Source organism: Camarhynchus parvulus, chromosome 6 (assembly GCF_901933205.1).
Source record: "Camarhynchus parvulus chromosome 6, STF_HiC, whole genome shotgun sequence".
In the NCBI taxonomy this organism is placed as follows: domain Eukaryota; kingdom Metazoa; phylum Chordata; class Aves; order Passeriformes; family Thraupidae; genus Camarhynchus; species Camarhynchus parvulus.
Genome location: NC_044576.1, coordinates 21,420,755 through 21,439,058, shown reverse-complemented (window position 1 = coordinate 21,439,058; position 18,304 = coordinate 21,420,755). Strand labels below are relative to the sequence as shown.

The 18,304-nt window shown below is 50.0% G+C and overlaps 1 protein-coding gene across 2 annotated transcripts in view; it reads right to left on the bottom strand.

Annotated features, from left to right (window-relative positions):
* The window catches only part of HPSE2 (heparanase 2 (inactive)), a 104,430-nt gene that overhangs the window by 11,229 nt on the left and 74,897 nt on the right, over nt 1–18,304 (bottom strand). For both annotated transcript variants that reach the window (XM_030951717.1, XM_030951716.1), the window contains exons 6-8: nt 10,901–10,948; nt 2,863–2,956; nt 410–516 (exon numbers count right to left, since the gene is read on the bottom strand). In XM_030951717.1, the coding sequence (XP_030807577.1) occupies nt 410–516; nt 2,863–2,956; nt 10,901–10,948 (249 nt within the window). The remainder of the gene's footprint in view (nt 1–409; nt 517–2,862; nt 2,957–10,900; nt 10,949–18,304) is intronic.

The following is an 18,304-nucleotide window of genomic DNA, read 5'->3' as shown; positions in this document are numbered from 1 at the left end:
GATCTTCAATTCTCACAGCTTGCCACAGCCCTGATAGCCCAGGCATGTCCCTGGGCTTCCCTGCAAATCTTAGATAATCTTCCTCCATCTTTCATGATCACAGCCAGCTCTGAAGATCTGGACTGGGGCTTTGCAGCAGGATGTCCAGGCCACGGGGTTGTGCCAATGGACAAGCCCCAGGAGCCAGGAATGGTTGTAGCTTCAAAGGAGAGAAAATGGAAAGCAGAGCTGAGGAGGGGTACTAGGTATGAAATGGAGAAATTAACAATACTCAGGCTGCCAGGGAGTAGTGAGGGGGTCTCTAGGCCTGGAGCTTGCCCTCTTCCAGCTGCAGTGCCTTTGCAGCACCTCAGCCAGCAGAGCCCATGGGGTGGCAGTGCCCTGGGGGAACCAAGCCAGAGTCACTCACAGGAACCCAGCTGCATATGAGTCAGAGAGGTTGTTCATGCCTCCAGCTGAGGTCATGCCAACACCTTCCAGCCAGATCTTCTTCCCTGGTGTGTACGTGTTCACTACCTGCATGAGAGACAAAAGCAACCAAAATAACTCTGGTGAACCTGTAACTCAAAACCAAGCCAGACATCTCCTGTCTCATGGGAAGACTTCTGCAGACCTTTGGTGATGGTGCTGCTGGACAGTCAGTGCCTGCCTGGCCATGGCATGTCCCTCTGTGCCTTTACCTGGGCTGGGTGGGGGGACACTATTCCTCACTCTCTCCTTCCACTGCCAACACATCCACTCACATCCTCTGGAGCTGCTCCCAAATGTACTCTCATGTTCCCAGTCCCAGATCCTGCTCTTCCCCTGTGGTTCCTCATGCACTCTGTCCCACACACTGCCCTCTCATGTCACCTTAGCTCCCATACCCCTGTCAAGGTGGCTGCCAGCTGTGGGTAGCCCCTGAGCCCCAATGGGACAGTCAGTCCCACAGCTGAGCAGGGGCTGCTTGGCCACCTGAGGGGTCCCTGGCACAGGTGGGACATGCAGGTCTGCAGGCTTCAGCCAGCAGTGCAGACACCTGTGGGATGCTCAGCTGGCCAGAGCTGCCCTCTCCCAGCCCAAGCACCCTTCAGCACCACAGCCTGTCCCCTCTCCTGCAGTCCCACTTCTCCAGGCTGGGTGACAAGCTCCCAAGACCAGATGTCTGCAAACCCGGGAATGCTCTGAGCAGCCTGATGGATCCTGCCCCATTAGTGAGGAGCACTGGAATGTGCTGGATGGACTGGGATCCCTCAAAGATGTTAAATAGGCCAGCTCTGGGCTGCCTCCCACTCACAGCCTGTGAGAGCCGACAGCCCTGCCTGAAGCCCCAGAGGTGTTGGCATCCTGCCTGTAATTATCTAAGCCCGCCACCTTCCCGGCCGGAGAGGAAGCAATAAAACAGGCAAGTGGACAAGTCCAGCTGCTCTAATCAGCCCCGGCAGGATGCAGGGACTCAGAGCCAAGCTGGAGGCCATTAGCACCCAGTGCTGTGCTTTTGCTCAGCCACACTGGCATTCCCAGGAGAGCCTTCCCCAGCCCCACCCTGTGCAGAACAAATTCTGGCCCATGGGTGTGAGGGTTCCCCTAAACTGCACCAAGGGCAGCTCCTGGCTGATTCTGGTCTGGGAGTGGATGGAGTCCCACTCCATTTCCAGCAGGTTCCAACCTGCAGCAGAGGTGGGATGCATGTCACCACTTTTGGCAGGGCATTATACCTGTGGGGGCTGGGTCAGCTGGTGCCTCTTGCTTGCCCCACAGTGATTCCACTGTGCCATGCCTCCCCCACAGCAGGAGTATCATGCACACACAGGGATGACTCCCAGCTTGTGCCAGAGGGCTCAGCAAGGAGCTTCTCTCCTCCAGCTTTGCTGCACTGACCCTCTCATCCCCTTTCCCAGGGCCTCTTTGAGTTGTTTACTCATTCTATGGTTTCTCCCTGCAGGAATTACAAGTGAGACATTGTTGTGAGTGGTAAGATTTGAAAACCTAGACAAGACAGATGGATGGACATCTCCTCTAGTCCCTAAGGCCTTTTTCACTCACTAGGTGTTCCTTATTTCTTCCTGGACTGACAGCTGAGTGTGTCAGTCTCAGCTCTGGCCCCTCTATCAGCCAAAGCAGGGGGACCCTGCAGAGCCCCTGCCATGTATCCCATTGTTAGAGGTGTGAGCTGGGTCCCTGGACAGGGAGGAAAGGAGCACTCATGAGCCAGCCATGGACTCTGACACCATAGGCCAGCAACAGCTGGGTTTTTTGACACAGTCAAAGCATGATTATCAGGGAAAAAGGACACTAGTTCATAATGGTAACAATTCTCCACCAGTGAGAATCACTCTGGGAATGCAACTGTCACTGCTTTGCAAGCAACATTTCCAGGCACACTGTGAGCAAGTGGGGCAAGATGTGGTGGTAGGAGTCCCTCCTGAGCACACATGGCACTGCCTGTGCTCAGGAAGGCTTGGTACCACCTGGCTGCTCCCTCCTCTCCTTGTTCTGGGGAGCAGGCTCAGTTTCAGCCTCATTACTGACAGAATGGGAGCCTCAAGCCAGTAGCTGCCTTAGCAGGGCCTTGCATGGTGTTTTCTGCTGCCCTGTGTCCCAGCACACCTGCACAGCCCATGCTGTGCTGCAGCCTGTGGCCACTTCCCTCACAACCCAGCACACACCCCACCCTGGGGCCAGGCTTTGTGCTGCCTGGGGTTTCACCCCTGCCCTGAACAGGGCTGGCTGCACTTTCTCTGGGAGCACAGGGCCCAGCAGCCACTCTCCCTCCCTGCCCCACGCCAGCTGCCCTGGGAGCTGTGGATGCCCTGGCCACGAGCTGTGCCCCAGCCCGGCACTGCAGCCACGGTGTCCCCTCAGCCCTGCAGACCTGCTCACCTTCTGGATTTTCCTGATCTGGTCTGACAGTGTGTCCAACAGCCGTGTTTTCAGGAAGTCTGTCACCTTGGCCACTCGACCATCTATGTAGTAACTGGAAGGGAAATAAGAAGACAAGGTCAGAAGCTGGAAGTGTCTCTGTCCCCAAACCACGTCCTCCTGTTCTGCTGCTGTCCCATACCAAGATGCTTCCTTTGCCCTGGGGAGTCCCTGCTTGCACCCTGTCCTGTCCCGGCCCTCTGGCCATGCCTGTCTGGCAGATGCTCAGTCTGGCAGATTTCAGTCTCCAAAACAGGATGTAAGGTGGACACACCCTAAACACTGAGCATCCTGCCCTTCAGGAACCATGGGAAGTTTTGCAATTTCTTCACTTTTGCTGGTGAAACTCTGGGGGTAGTATTCTAAAGGCTGGGAGCAAAATGCCACCTGCAAAGGCTTTGCAGCACTCTTGCACAACCTACACCTTCCTTGCCTGCTCTTCCAGAAACAATCCTCAGCTGAATCCCCCTGTCAAGTGAGTTTTGGCTGTTACCAGCAGAGGAAGTCCTGCTCTCACAGAAATACCTTCTGGCCTAGGAATGCCAGGGAGTGTTTCCCATACAGGGATTCCTGCTCTCCATGTGCTTGATTTTATGAAGTACAGCTACAGTGCTGCCCATAACAATGTGAATCATCTGTCTCTAAGTGTGAGAGGAAGGCTCTGAAATGTCTCACTGCTGTCTCCTGGCTCTGGGACATAAGGTGAAGCATTCTGTCCTGGCTGCACATACCCTGTGTCAAGAGGGAATCCCAACTGCTCCTCCTGAGGGAGAGTCTTGGGCTGTCACCTCTCCTCCATGCAAAGAGGAACGGCAGCCCTTGTACATCTCCCAGAGGCTCCTGCCAGTCTTGCAGGGAACAGGATGTCTGCTGCAGCATGCACTGGCATACCCCTGGGCCAGCCCTTCTTCTGATAAATAGGTTTTGCAAGAGAAACTTTATGAACCTTCTCCTCCCAAATCTGCATTGTGTATCAGCCACTCACCCCAGCAAGCCCCAGAGAATGTCAGAGCCACGTTGTGGGGACGGAGGTTCCCAGGAACAGCAGCAGCTCTGGCTGGGGCTGGTGGGGCTGAGTCATTGCCTCTGATCCCCACTGGATCTACATGCACTCGGATTTCAACAGAGCTGCACAGAGCCCTCTCCCTCCCTGCAGACCTCGGTGCAGCTGGGGGTGCTGGGATGCATAACAAGCTAAAGACCTGGGCTCTGAGGAAAGGTGGATTCACCTTTCTCCATGACATGCATCTCATCTGCACCAGAGAGCACCTGCAGCAGTTGTAGTGGCTGATGCACTTGGGTGCAGGAATGCAGGAGCATCCCCAAAGGATGCTGTGGGCTAGCTCAGCCTCAGCACCTGGCACATGTGCAACATGCATGAGTGCTTGGAGAGGATTTTTGTGTCTCACTGCTCCAAGTCCCTAACTGTCCCAGAGCAGAATTCTATTACAGGCTCAACTTGCAAATGCATTCAACGAGAAGAACCTCCTGTGTCAGCCCTCCCCCAGGCGTGCAGCCCCAGCTGTGTCCCCAGCCAAGCACGGAACATGCCAGGCACCCCAGCATTGTGTGACTGGGTAAGGAGGCACGAGGCATTTCTGCATGCCCATGGTGACTGAAGGTGCTAAGGGCAGAGATAATCTCCAGGGAGAGTTTAGGAAGTGTTCAAAATCACTCAGATCACTTACACACTATCCAACCACTGGCTGCTGGGAGGAGAGCAGATCTGTGAGCAGCAGGCAGTGGTGGGGTTTACACAGATTACTTTTTAAGACAAAATTACAAAGCAGTGTTCTCTGGGGATGGCAGATGTTTGGAGTTTAGCACCGCACTTAAAAACTGAGCAGAAATGACTTTTTCAGACTGCTGTGGACTAAAAACCCCATCACCTGGGCTGAAAACTGGCTGAAAGACATAAAAAAAGGTTGTATTCACAGGGAAAAGATGGAGTTAGATAGACCTCGGTCTGTGTATGACCCTCCAATGCATCAGGCTTTCTGTAGGGTTTAGCTCCTTGGCCAGTATGGTCCCAGAGCCCAGGATAAACCCCTCGGAGAGCAAAGACAAGCTTGCATCTCCTCATCCCCTCACCCAAGCACGAGGTGTGCTCTGACATGCAGCTCCACTGCCAAGGGGAGAGGAGCAGCAGCACACCCAGAGGAGGCTCTGTCCCCCAGAAATCACCTGGGGCGGTGCTGATGCACTCAGCACAGCCCAGACCCTACAGGGAAGAGAAATAGTCTGGAATATGTGCCATGGTAACACTTTTTTTTTTTACACCTTCATTAACCACCCAAAGAAACAGACACTGGTAGAGGCACAAAGGGCAGAAATAAAGTTTCAGTATTTCTGCCTCAGTACCAAGAAATCTTGGTAGCATATTTCCTGGTGGCATGAGGAGGGGAACACTTCAGCTTTGGGTGTGTAAACAGAGCATGAAGACAATTATAGGCTTCAGTAAAATGGGCAAGGATCTCTTGCAAATCTGCCTGGGAAGTCCTCAGTTGCCAACAGGTGGTTTCATCCTCCTCAGACTAGGAAAAAGGGAAAATGGCTCCAGTTGCACAAGGCTTGTGAGGAAGAGAGAGGAACTGAGGTCTGTGCTGATACCTGGCTACTCAGGAATGGGTTTCCAGCTGTAGGTTTCATCTCATTGAGTTAAGGCAATTCCTTTTGGTAACTTTAACTGGCAGTATAGAAATCCACAAAATGCAAACAACTGTCAGGCCTTTAAAGCAAAAGAAGAGCTCATTAGGCGTGGATTATTCCTTGGAGTAAAGGCTGCAGCTTTGCTGATATTTACAATGACTCAGTGCACTTGACTTTAAAAAAAAAAACAAATGAAACCAACGACCTAAAACAGTTACAACTCTTTAACCTCCAAAAAAGCCAGCAGCAGCTGCAGAGAAATCCAGCACTGACAAATACTTCCCCAGGCCAGCCCTGGGATCCATGGCACTGTCATCCTGCTCTCCTAAGTCCAGCAAGGAGATGAATGGACAGACCCTCCCCAGCATGGGCAGGGGTCTCTGTCAGCCACGACTCTGCAGAGGCAGAGCACACGTAGCTCTTGGACAAGCTGTCTGTGAACAGCACAGGCTGACAGTTCTTTCAGTGGGCTCTGGGTATGGCACAGCAACAGCAGTGGCCCTGAAGCCTGGGACACATCAGCATGCACACCATGAGCACTGACCATGCTGCTCCTCATAATTCAGTAGAGAGAATAGATATGGACAATTACATACAGAGCTGGGCCATTTTCTCCCCGTTTGATGCCACTATGCCTATGAACAGGCAGTCTGCAAGAAGATGAGAAGAGTCAGCCAAGAAAAAGATGGATCTAGCTACTAAGTCCCAGATGGGACATACATCTTGAAGGAAAGGCCATGTACCTGTACTTTTGGGTGTCCTATTATACTCTGGATGCCTATTATACAAAGCTGAGACAAATTCTCCCCCCTCTGCTTACATTGCCCTATTTCTAAAACCATCATTTGACTGTGCCATAGAAAGCCAGGATGAGATCACACACTTTGCAAAGGGAGGTGTGACTGGGCTGCTCTGGAGATCCCAAACCAGAGCGTGGTGCAGGGGAAGGATTCAGCCAAGGGCTGGGCAAGAATTTATGCCAGTGCTAGGGAACAAACCACCCCAGTTCCTGGCCTCCAATCTTTGATGGATCTGTAGCATGGGACAAAGATGAACTGAGAACAGTAGCGAGGCTGGGCTGAACACAGCTGCCAGTCAGAAATGCCCCTATTCTTGAGCAGGCTGCAAGGCCAGGCTGCACACAGCTCCCCACTGCCCCCAGAGAGGGACAGTGCCAGGCACCAGAGCACTTGGGCAATTCTACATGTCTCTGTCCTCTCACCTCCAGCTCTTGCGTTGCATTTAAAACTGTTTTCTGGCAAGATCCATGATTTGCTGCACGGGACCATAAGCACTGTACCATGTTTAATGAAGGCAGTGCACTGACTCCTGGGCAGCTGGTTTCATTTACATCCTCCCTCATTTTCAAGAGAAACCTTTGCCCCTATTATCTGACCTCTTCTTCTGTTGCAGTTAATTACATTAAAGCCCACTTCCCAAAGCTCAGGAATTTCCGGATCTACTTTGTTGCCTGCGCTGCAGGGAGAGTCTGCTCGGAATTAGGGACCTGCCTGCCAGGGACACCGAGCAGGGCAGATCCTCATGGCCAGCAGGACACCCTGCTGCCACTGCAGCTGTGAGACTGACACAGCTCTGCTGACAGGCGGCCCTGAGCACCTTCCCGAGGTGAGGGTGTCTGCAGTGCAGGACGTGGGGCAGCCTCTCTGCTTCTCATGGAGAAGAGGCAGAATGAGACCTGCTCCTTCCAAACTCCTGCAGGCACACCTGAGAGGTGCTGCCCACCTCCAGTCAGCTAATAAAGGCTTGGATGAAGAGTGCCTGGGGGCTGTTCTGTGTCCCCCAAAGGCACAGCTCACACCCATGCCTTTCTCTACCCCACACAAGATGCATTTGCCTGTCCCACCACCGGGAGCCATCCCTGGCCTGGGCCATGTCCCCAGCTTTGCCCTGGCACTGCTTGGAAACGTGCAGGTGGCCAGGGCCATGGTGCTGCCAGGAACTGTTCCCTTCATCAGACAGTGAAGAGGATTGCAAGCCAGTGGGCAAAGCTGTGACCCTGACCAGGTTTATTTACAGGTTGTAGTGGGTTTGACTTTAAAACCAGCACACAGGTGCAAATGGGTCAGAGACTCCTTTCTGCAGCCCTTCCTCCAGGCACAGCCTGTGAAGACACAGCACCCTGTGCACTCTGAGGCTGGTGTGAGCCCAAATACACACCCTGGGTATATACACTGGTGAGTGTGCCCATGCTGGGCAACTCTCCCCTGGCACCTTTGGCAAATCTGCCCTGTGCTACTGCCCGTGAGCATCCCCCCCTGCACACTCACCATGGCTAGGCCAGAAGAGATGTCACCCAAACCAAGCCAGGCAAAAGCATTTTAAGCAACATCTCATACATGCCCGGGTGTCTGGCACCTCTGATTTGCCACATAGGACAAGTGTCTTTGTATCTTGGAAGAGGAGCTGGCATTCTCCAAGAAGCTACAGGGACAGATGTCCACTGGTTTTGAAGATGTAAACGTTTACTTACCCCATAAGTAATAGGGATTTGTGTTTCAGAGGCAGCATTGCATGAGGATTTGCACATTAAACATGGCAAACTTGGAGCTGTGTGAAAGACTTCAAATGGAGAAGCAGTTGTGCAGACTGAGCCGGGGGATGGAACTGGGCACAGCTGCAGGCTTAAGCAGACAATGAATCTTCCCTATGTATGAGGACACCAGCACAGAGCAAAGAGATGGCTGTGGGGAGGATTCTGAGCAGTGGGAACCCACATCCAAAGGCTGATGGCGTCTGCGTTCGCTCATAACCGAACAATCTAAATCACCACGGAAATGCCAAATCTCTTGGAGCCAGTGTCACACCCTGCTTTAGAGGAAATTCCCTGAGCACTTTGAAGCCATTCACACATCCCTCTCCAGCAACACTTTACTTCTGAAGAGGGAGGCACAGTGATTTGTGCTGAGTGATGTTATGTATGTAAGTGAAACCGTACTCAGTTGGGTGAGTGAGGCTCACTGGTGCGCTGCTCATTTCTACCCAGTGTCACTTTTCTATCCATTATATTTCAGATATATTCTGTTTTCACACAGAGAACAGGGCTCCTTGCACTTTATTCCCTTCTCAATTCCCCTTCTGGATTGAGCACAGACTTTTCAAAGGAATAACAGATTTGACAAATTTATAACCAATATCCCAGGAGAACTTTAGGGTTTGGAACCAAAATACTCATACTTGAAATTAGACAGCAGTTTAGTTTCCTGCTAATAATTTTCTTCTTGGATACAAAGGAACTTGTTTTGTTTTGTTTTGCTGTTTGGAGCAGAGGGATGAGACACTGTTTTGACATTTATTCATAAACAGTACAGAAGCCCAGCTCAGAGCTGCGGCCATTGCCAGTCCTCACAATCACATACGAGTGCTATCTGCAGAGCTGCAAACCCTGGCTGGGGGAGCAGCAGGAACACTGCAGTGGAAATGGGTCAGCAGGCAGCAGCTCAGCTCTGCTGACCCTTGTGGGGAGCTGCACCAGCCCTCCCAACCACGAGCTGCTGCTTCAGCACCAGAGCTGACAAGCACTTCAGACTGACTCTATAAGAAATGGTTTCAAAGCAGCCATGCAGGCACATTCCCTGCACACCAGATGAGACTCCACATCTGAAGCCTGGAAGATTGTTCCTTCAACTTATCCAAGGGCTTGGCCCAGCCATCAAGCCCTGTTGCAGAAAGCAAATTCCTGGACTAAGTAAATGCGATCAGCACATCGTGTAATCATGAAAAGCAAATTCCCAGATGAGACATAGATCATCATTGCACAGCATGAGCCTGTAAGTAACACAAATCCTGCTCCAATTGCTCTGCTACCCCACTGTCCCCCTTGCAGCAAGCTGCTGCTGCCTGGCAGGGAAACCCAAGGAGCTGAACACCCAGGCAAGCACACTGAGACAAGCCAAGCTCTAGGAATGGGACTTACAGGTTGCTGCTCATGTCTGGTGCTACAAACCCCTCTAGGATGCCAACAGTTGCTTCTGCAGAAGCCTCCAAGGTTAGCAGTGACACAGAGACCATGGGTGTGCTTGCAGGAAAACCTGGTATGCCAAACCCCACTGAGCTCTGCCTCAGAGCAGGGTCCAAAGGGCCTTTACAGGTGATGGATTTACAAACCCCACTACTGCACTGCAGTAAAGCAGCCCAAGTACCACATCAAGGTCATGGTGAAGAATCAGCTTGGGAACAAGACCTGTGGGCACCACACTCGAGCACACCTTGGAGCTGAGACCCTGGCTCCATGCTCAGGCCAGTGTCCTGCATGGGAAGTATAACCCAGCACGACACCAAATCCACTTTTTCTGAGAACAGAATGGCCTCACTATAGTTTTTTTCCCTCCAGTGAATATTTGTCTCTGAAATGTGTCCTTTCTGTGGCAGGAGAGAGTCCTGCCTGCCCCACAAACCCTCTTTCTATCAATGTTGGTGGCCACTGCTGTGCTTGTAGGGTGCCTCACCTTGGCACTGGTGTTTGCACTCCCACTGCAGAGCCACAGCCTGCTGGGGAGCCTGCCTCTGGCCACAGCATGCAAAATGGGGCAGGTGGAAATAAGAGGAAGGAAAAGATGTTTTTTTGGATTTTCCCACAAATAAGAAAACCTCTCTCTCCATAGGGTGTTTGCAACACTCAGTGCTACAGCTCAGAGATTCCTTTGCTCTTCTAGGACCAGGGGGGAAAACAGGTAACAGCATCTCTCTCAGCCTCAGCTGGGCCAGGCTCTTGGATGTTCATCCCCCTTTGACTGATATCTGCTCCTGGGGCTCCACCTGCATGTAGGACACAGCAGTGTGTCTGTGGACACCCTTACAAAGCAGAGTGGGGGCCGGGGCATTTTGTGTTTACCACTGGACTAAGATGCCTCTTCCTTGAGGATGAACCAGTTTAGATCCAGGCCAGTGGGCATGAGAAGACAGTGGTTGGGGTGAAAGGAAAAGGGCTTTCAGATAGTCCCATACACCTGTCACACGTGGCTTTTGCCTCCTTGTTGTCCCGACCCAGGCCACCCCCGGAGCTGCCTGTCCTCCCAGCTGCCTCTGGAGACTCAGCAGTCCAGTTCAGGGCTCTGTTTCCAGCAATCTGTCAGGCCAGGCACGCAGGCACTGGTATTTTTGTCCTGTGTCTCAGCTGCAGAGGTAAAGGTTATTACATCCATTCCTGTAATTGTCTGAAGGCTCGAGAAAGAAGGGCAGAGCCTCGTTCACCTGTTTAAATTCAGCAGGGCAGAGGAGGTGGCTGTAGCACATATGCCCCTTGACACCCAGAGAGCACATCAGCTCTGTTCCCAGCATGTGTGATCACTGCACTGAGTGTTGGAAAGTAGCAGGAATGGTGAATACCTACTGTTGCCAGGTAACAGCATCCACCGTGCCACCAGCCACTTTCATGAACCTGTGGGAAACAGAGGAAGAAAGCAGATAAGGCCAGTGTGGTCACAGGAGAAATCCTAAACAACCAATGCTCATCCTACATCACGAGATAACAAAGGTGGCCACTGTACCCACAAATACTTTCTAATGAAGCCTCTGCATCCTTAAATAGAAGGAATAAATTCTGCTTAATCCAAATGCTTGTAGCAAGCACAGCTCAGAACAATGAAGTGAAACCCAACCCAACCCAGCAGAGCTCTGGGCATCATTTTAGAGCAGGTAGGGAGAGCTTTTGAAACACAACAGCATTTCAGGAACAAGATTTTGAGGTTTGTATTAAGTTCTGTAACTTTAAAAACTCTCAATAGCACTTAAAGAACACGTTTTAAATGTCCATCTTAAAAGGAGATCCTTCTTAGCCCCCAATATGTATTTAATCTGAGGAACTCTTTGCCTGGATTCAAGCAAGGACTGGAAAATGGAAGAAAAAGGAAATAAAACCCAGCAAAGCTATTAGGTGCAAAAATGCCACCTCCTGCTCAGGAAGCTCCTGAGGAAGGGAGGAAAAGCTGGACTAACACTGCTAAGTGCTTTCCTTTTTTTGACTCTTTCTTTGGCATTGGCTCTTAGCAAACTGTGGGATTCTGACCTGGGTGCACTTCTGGTTTATTCCATTCCTCCACCTAACCACAGCACTTCCATGGACAAGGTTAAAGTCAGTGATATATGGGTATTATTCTCCTGATGGCTTCTGCCCTGGCTAAGAATATACCTCTTCGAGACAGCTTCTGTTTGAGTCAGACTTGAGGCTACACAGGTTCACCTGCTCACACTGCCAGCCCCCAAACCAAAGCAATTCCTAATCCTGGGCACCATGTGCAACCACCACAGGAGGAGCTGGTAACTGCAGGGGTCTCTCCCTGCTTCCCCAGCCCAGCAATCCAAACAGCACCTTGGAAAACTGCAGCTCCCACAAGGAAGTTCTTATATTCTTACATTTAGGGGCACGGATATGGAAACACATAAATGCACAGTCTGCCTGCACAGGCACGTTGTCTGTGCAGGAGTGCAACGTGCACTGCGTGGCTGATGCATTTGGGAAGTGATAATGCACACCCATGACAGGAGACATGTGCTTGAGCTCATGAATATGCTGAGAAAGGAAACGATGCTGTGTTTTCTTGGGCTGCTTTAGATGCACAAGGATTCCAGGAACACAGCAGCAAAGTCACAGCTGTCCCAGCTCCACACAGGGCTGAGTGGGGCTGGGTCCAGCGACCCCAAGGAGAGCCCCACGACCGAGGGCAGGGAAGGGGAAGGTTTGAGAGGAGAGACCATCAGACTGTTTGTCATGGCAGGGACAAGCAGCAGCTTTCTGGCACACGAGCCTCTAATCAGGTCTGAAACAAGAGCAGCAAGCTTCAGGCTAAATATAGCTCGGAAATGATCATTCTGACTTTAAATTAATGACCATGGTCAATTATAGACTGGGACAAAAGGGCAGCTGGACCCTGTGGAGCATAAGAGGATGCTGGCAAAGGCAGCAATAATAAATCCCTGTAGACAGAGAGGGAAGAGATACAATTAGAAATGGAAAAACAATAACATGCTGTAAACTCCTGTAGCACTGATGCATCCCCAATTCTGCTGCCCAGCAGTGCTGAGAGCTCAGCTCCCAGGCTCTGTAAAAGATGCAAAAGCCTTTCTGAAATGCTTTTACATCTCTCTTGAGGGTCAGGCCTGGAAGACAGGTGGCAATGCAATGGCTGGGGACAGTTCCTTCCCAGCTGAGCAGGGGGAGAATATCAGCTGGGGCCAGCCCTAGTGCAGCCATAGGGACAGTTGTGAGCTCCCCACAACTCACAGTGGTCACCTGGAAAAAAGAAAATTATGCAAATATTGCTGAGGAGGCATTGTTGTTGTACAAAACTAAGTGTGCAGAAATGCGCCAAAAGAGTCAGAATTCCCAGCTGCCAGGTTTTAAATTCTCTGTACAGGGGCTGCTGCATAAAATGTAATGCACGAAGTCTATAAGAGTAAACTAATGAACTCTAAATTGAAATTATGAACACAATCTGTATTGGATTTGAAGATCAATATGTTGCAATTGGATTTGAAGATTAGCCCAACATGTTTTCTAACCTCAAATGCTTTACATTCTGGCTGAAAGTAAACCAGCCTGGACTTTACTGAATCACCTCTTCAGGCTCAGCTTGGCACTCTCCCCTCACAGACCAAAACCATGAGCAGACCCAATTTAAAGGAAGAAGCTCTCTAGTTTTCCTTGCCATTTTCATAGGGCCTATATCCCTGTTGAAGACACACCTTCAACAGTGGTCTTTGAGCAGGGACTCGGAGAAAAGTGAAGCAAACCCTCATTAGAACCTCCTGCAGCAGCAGAAGCAGGACATCCATATGCCCCATCTCCCACATCTCTAGGAAGCTACTTGGCCTCCTGATAAAAAGTTCCCAAGAAACTGTTATAGGGCACAGGCATCACTCAGGCAGCACAGTGCAGACCAAAAACAGGACAGAAAGGCCCTGGCTTGCTTAGGGCTCCTCTTCTGCCTCTGTAATAGCAAGACAAATCAGTGACTTCTGTTAATATCAAAATCTTATCATAAAACATACATATCTAGCTCAAATTTTCTTCTGCATGTTTGTTTTCCTTGCTTTCTGTTTTCTTCCTTTTTCCTTTTGTTGAGATTTTTTGCAAGATGAAGTTCCTGGTAATTGTTCAAGTCCTGCCTTTAGAGATGGAGTTGTTCCTGAAACACCCCAGATATCTTGGGCAGTGGTCTCTACTCTCCAGAGGGAACCTAGAGCAGCCCAGCAGCCAGTAAGGGGTACTGCAGGAACAAGAGATGAAAGCCTAGGGGAGGTGGAGAGGCAGTAATGCACAGGTATCCAAATCTCCTTGTTTTAGGAACAGGGATTTAATTAATCCCTTTATTCTTATAGCACCTGTGCTGCTCCATCCACAGGTCTTGAGGCCAGTGAAGATCCATGCAGTGAGAATGCCCAGTGGTGACCCAATTCCTGCTGGGATTTCCTGGCTGTGTGATTTCCATGGCGCAGGCACGGTGAGCCAGACACTTCCACAGAGCTCAGACCCTGCACATGTGCTGCACACATGGGCTGGCCTGGCACAGTAAATCTGCCATTCTCCTGCACACCAGGCTCTCTCTGGGAGCACCAACTGACCCTGCAGCACATGTGCACTCAATCCCTCCCGAAGAGGAGCAGTGGGGCAAGCTCAGCTCCAAATGCTGCAGCACTGCCCCATAGTTCAGAAGGGCAGTGCCTGCCCATGTAATACCCCTGGCTGGGTTTCCACGTATCAGAAACCTGGGGCCATGTTAAAATCCCCAAGAAAAGTCTTTGAAATCTTCTGAGACAGGATTTCTAGGTGGGAAAGCAGAACATATCAGAGACATGTAGAGGAACAGGAATCTTGGGTAGGGAGTTACTGATTCTGAGGATGAGACAACGTCACTGAGCTTGATAAGGACATCTGTGTGACAGGGGGTAGGTTTAGATTAGGTATTAGAAGAAGAAATTCTTCACTGTGAGGGTGATAAGGCACAGGAGCAGGATGACCAAAGAAGCTGTTGATGCCCTATCCCTGGAAGTGTTCAAGGCCAGGTTGGATGGGGTCCTGGGTAACCTGGTCTGCTGAAAGGTGTCCCTGCCCATGGCAAAGAGGTTGGAACTGGATGATCTCTAAGTTCCTTTTCAGTTCAACCCACCCCATTACTCTGTGATATATCCATTTTCTTACCCTTGCCGCTGGCTCTGTGCCAGCATCCCACGCCACCACTGCTACCTGTGGGGCCCTGCGTTGAGCTAGAACTGCGAAAAATGTAATTCAGCATTGCTCAGTGGCTCAAACAGTTCACAGCTCTGTCCCACAAATGGCAGCACAAGGTGGGGCTCACCTCACAGGCCATGTGTGAGCTGTGGGGGCAAGGAGCAGGAGGGCCGAACACCTCAAGATGGTACCGATATCCAAACTCTGTACTGGCACACCATGGGTCAAATCTGAGCTCTTCCAGAGCATCTCCCATAACCACATCTCCCAGGACCACAACTTTCATTTTAGTGTTGGCAGATACCTGCAACACATCTCCTGCTTTGATTCAATACTTGTCAGTCATGGAGCACCTACTGCAACCTCAAGTAAATTGCTCCCATGGTTAATTAGCCTCCAAGTACATTATTTCTCATGTGAATGTGTCTAGGTTCAGCTGCCAGCCTCTGGAACTTCCTAGGCTTATTCCTGACACATTAAAGAGACATCCATATTTGGAAATCTCTTTCCCATGCAGGTAATTGCAGATTTTCATCTTTTAAATTATTAAAAGAAGAAAAAAAAAAGCAATGCTGTAACAAAGAATGCAGCTGCACAAGGAGAAAAGTTACTATTGTTAAAGTGGTTTAGCATGTGAATGACCCCTGAGTGCTGGACTCTACAAACATGGGTTATTTCATCTGCTACTCCCTGAAGAACTACAAAACAGAGTCCCTACCCTGCACAAGCCCCAAATGTAGGAACAAGACTGGCCTGCCTGTGCTTGTGGTTGTGCCCTGGTGGATCCCTGGAGCAGGGTGGCATCTCTGCCCTTTGAGCCAACAGTGATGGGTAAAAAAAACTTCATCTTGTGTCTCAGCTGGCTGGTGAGGGTCACTGAGGCCCAGGCTTCACTTACTGGCCTCTTCAGGCTCCAGCAGCACAGCTGGATACCTGAAGCAGCAGGAAAAGGTACTAGACCCCACTAATGCTACATGATGCAAAGCCTTTATCCTGCAGTGGATATTCATGAATTTCATTCTGGGGAGCAAAGGCTGGTGTGAACTTGGTATAAATCTGCTGATATGTTGTATTCTCTGTCTGCTCAGCATCACCTTCCTTCAGCCAACCTGAACTGTGGTAGGGCTGCACAAGCCTCCCAACAAAGAGGGCTCTTTGTCCTTGGGGGGAGCTCAAGGAGTTAGGAGACAGGGACTCACCTACCTCTAGCCTGCACAGCACCCTGTGACAATTACTTACACAATACCACTGTGTACCATGTGAATAACCTTCCTCCTTCTTTACAAAGCTTCCTTCCAAACTACTTTCTGCACCATGAACAAATCATCCCATTCACAGGCTCTTGGTCCTCAGTAACACTCCCTCTGAGCTGTCTCCCTTCTGAGCTGGAGGCATGGCCTGTTTAATCTCTTCTCATGTGAAGAAGTAACACACTATGAACATCCTCAGCTTCTCTCTGTAACCTCCTGGTTCTATTACATCTTTTCTGAGATGAAATGACTAAGATTGTAGATAGTAACCAGAATGAAGGTACAATGTGTACTTGCACAGTGCTGTAATCTCATCTGTGTTTTCTTATCCATTTTGTTCTTCCTATACAGGTGACAGTGATTCTGGCATTCCAGAAATCAAATTAAGTTTCAGAAGCAACAACTATATTAACTCTTTCCTCCTACAAGAGCAGTAGCTAAATCTTTTGCTTATATCTCAGGTCCTTGACCCTGCTATATAACCAACTGCAAAATGAGTCATCACATCCTTCACACCTCATTTCAACGTATTTATGAATTGAGTCACTCATAAGTTCAATGCTACCAGAGCTTGAGTTCATGCTGCAGTGACCTCCCCCTCCCTTTGTACCGTTAGTTTAAAGTTCCTTGTCTTGTGGCTTTAATTTTTGCACAAAATTCTTGCTCTGGTTCCATTGAGTGTCCTGGTACAGTCTGTGCCACCAGCCTTGTGGTAGCTTTTGTAACACAATACAGCAAGCATATACTGTTTTTTTAAAGAAAGTCAAACAGCCAAAGGAACTTCTAAAAATCCAGTGTTTACAAGTCCCTTGTGTCAAATATGGCAGAAGTCCTTCTCAGCAAGAGGACAGGAAAAATGCCTACATTCATTCCTAAAATTCATCCAGAGTCCTTCCCTTTGCCAGCTACCACCTACTCCAGTTCCTTATTTCTTGTTCTTACTTGAATTGAAACAAACAAGCTCTGTCCATACACTGTCTTTGGCTGCTACTGGGATAAAAACTGATGCCTGAACTGACTGAGGCATGCTATCCTGCACACACAGGCATAGCCCTCATCATCCTCATGATGGCCGAGACATAAGGCAAGGGCAGTTATCATCAAAACACCACCAAAGCCTCTCCCATTTTTAGCACTTTGATTTTGCTTTGGTGGAACCCCATTATGCCATTTCATGAACTGTAAGCTTACAATTCTCTCTACCAGATAAGTGTTAGAAACCTTGGCTTGGGGTTGATTTGTGGGTGAAAGGAGCACGGCTGAAGACTGAGTCAGGAGACCTGACCCCTACTTGGCTGCCCACAAATAACTGAGACATGCCCCCTCCCAGTCCTGGCATATTCACAGCTTAACCACCACTGACAAAAATGCTTCTTCAGCTTTGTGGGCTCCTTTCAGACCACTGTGGAATGACATTACCAAAAAGAGACACAGGGAACCAGATGGGTGGTTAAGTCTCCACAGGCATTACAAACCAGGAGCAGGAGGCAGTAAAATCATGAAGGATGAGAATTTTTCGTGCCTTACAAGGGGAAGACTGACAATTGGGAGCCTTGTCACACTTCTGCCACCTGGCTGGAGGTGCTGTGTCCCTGTGACCAGAGGGTGGATGCACAATGGTGACTGCAGTAGGAAAAGGGGCCAAGGAGGCTGGAAAGAGGGCAGAGAAAAGCCAAGGAGCCACAAGATCTGGTGACTTTGATATCTGTGGGATGAGGAATAGGGAAAGAGTGTAGCTCCAGACAAGAAAGATTTTCACTTCCCTGGTGACTCAGCAGTCTCAGGACCTAAACTGGCCACAGAGCATCAACAACCAGTCTAGCATGGGCCAAAGTGCCTGCCACCCTTACCCTGCTGGCATTGCTGCAGCTCCTACCTTACCATGGTGGAGGTAACACACTGAGACTTGTGAGTTAGCAGTGGCAAAAACTGGACTACACCAGCTGAGAAGCAATGGGCCATGAGAGCCCAGAGTCAAATCCACCCAGACATGCCAGCCCAAGTTTTGTACCACGTTCTGAGCTTTAACGCGTTTTAACATCTCTCCTTCCTGATTGCTTTTCCTCGTGTTTCTTCTCTTCCAGCACCAAATGGGCTATCCAGCCATGCATTAACCTTTGTGTCTGATTCCTGATCTGCTGTTAAAATCTATGTTAATTCCTTAGAATCCCATAATTTTTTCCCCAAGCCAATTCTGAGCAGTTCTGGGATTCCTGTACCCACAGACTCAGTAGGTAGCTAACATGCTGTGCTCTGCAACAGCTCAGGCTGCATGAATGGTCTAATTAACACCTCATCAAACTCAACTGTTGGTTGT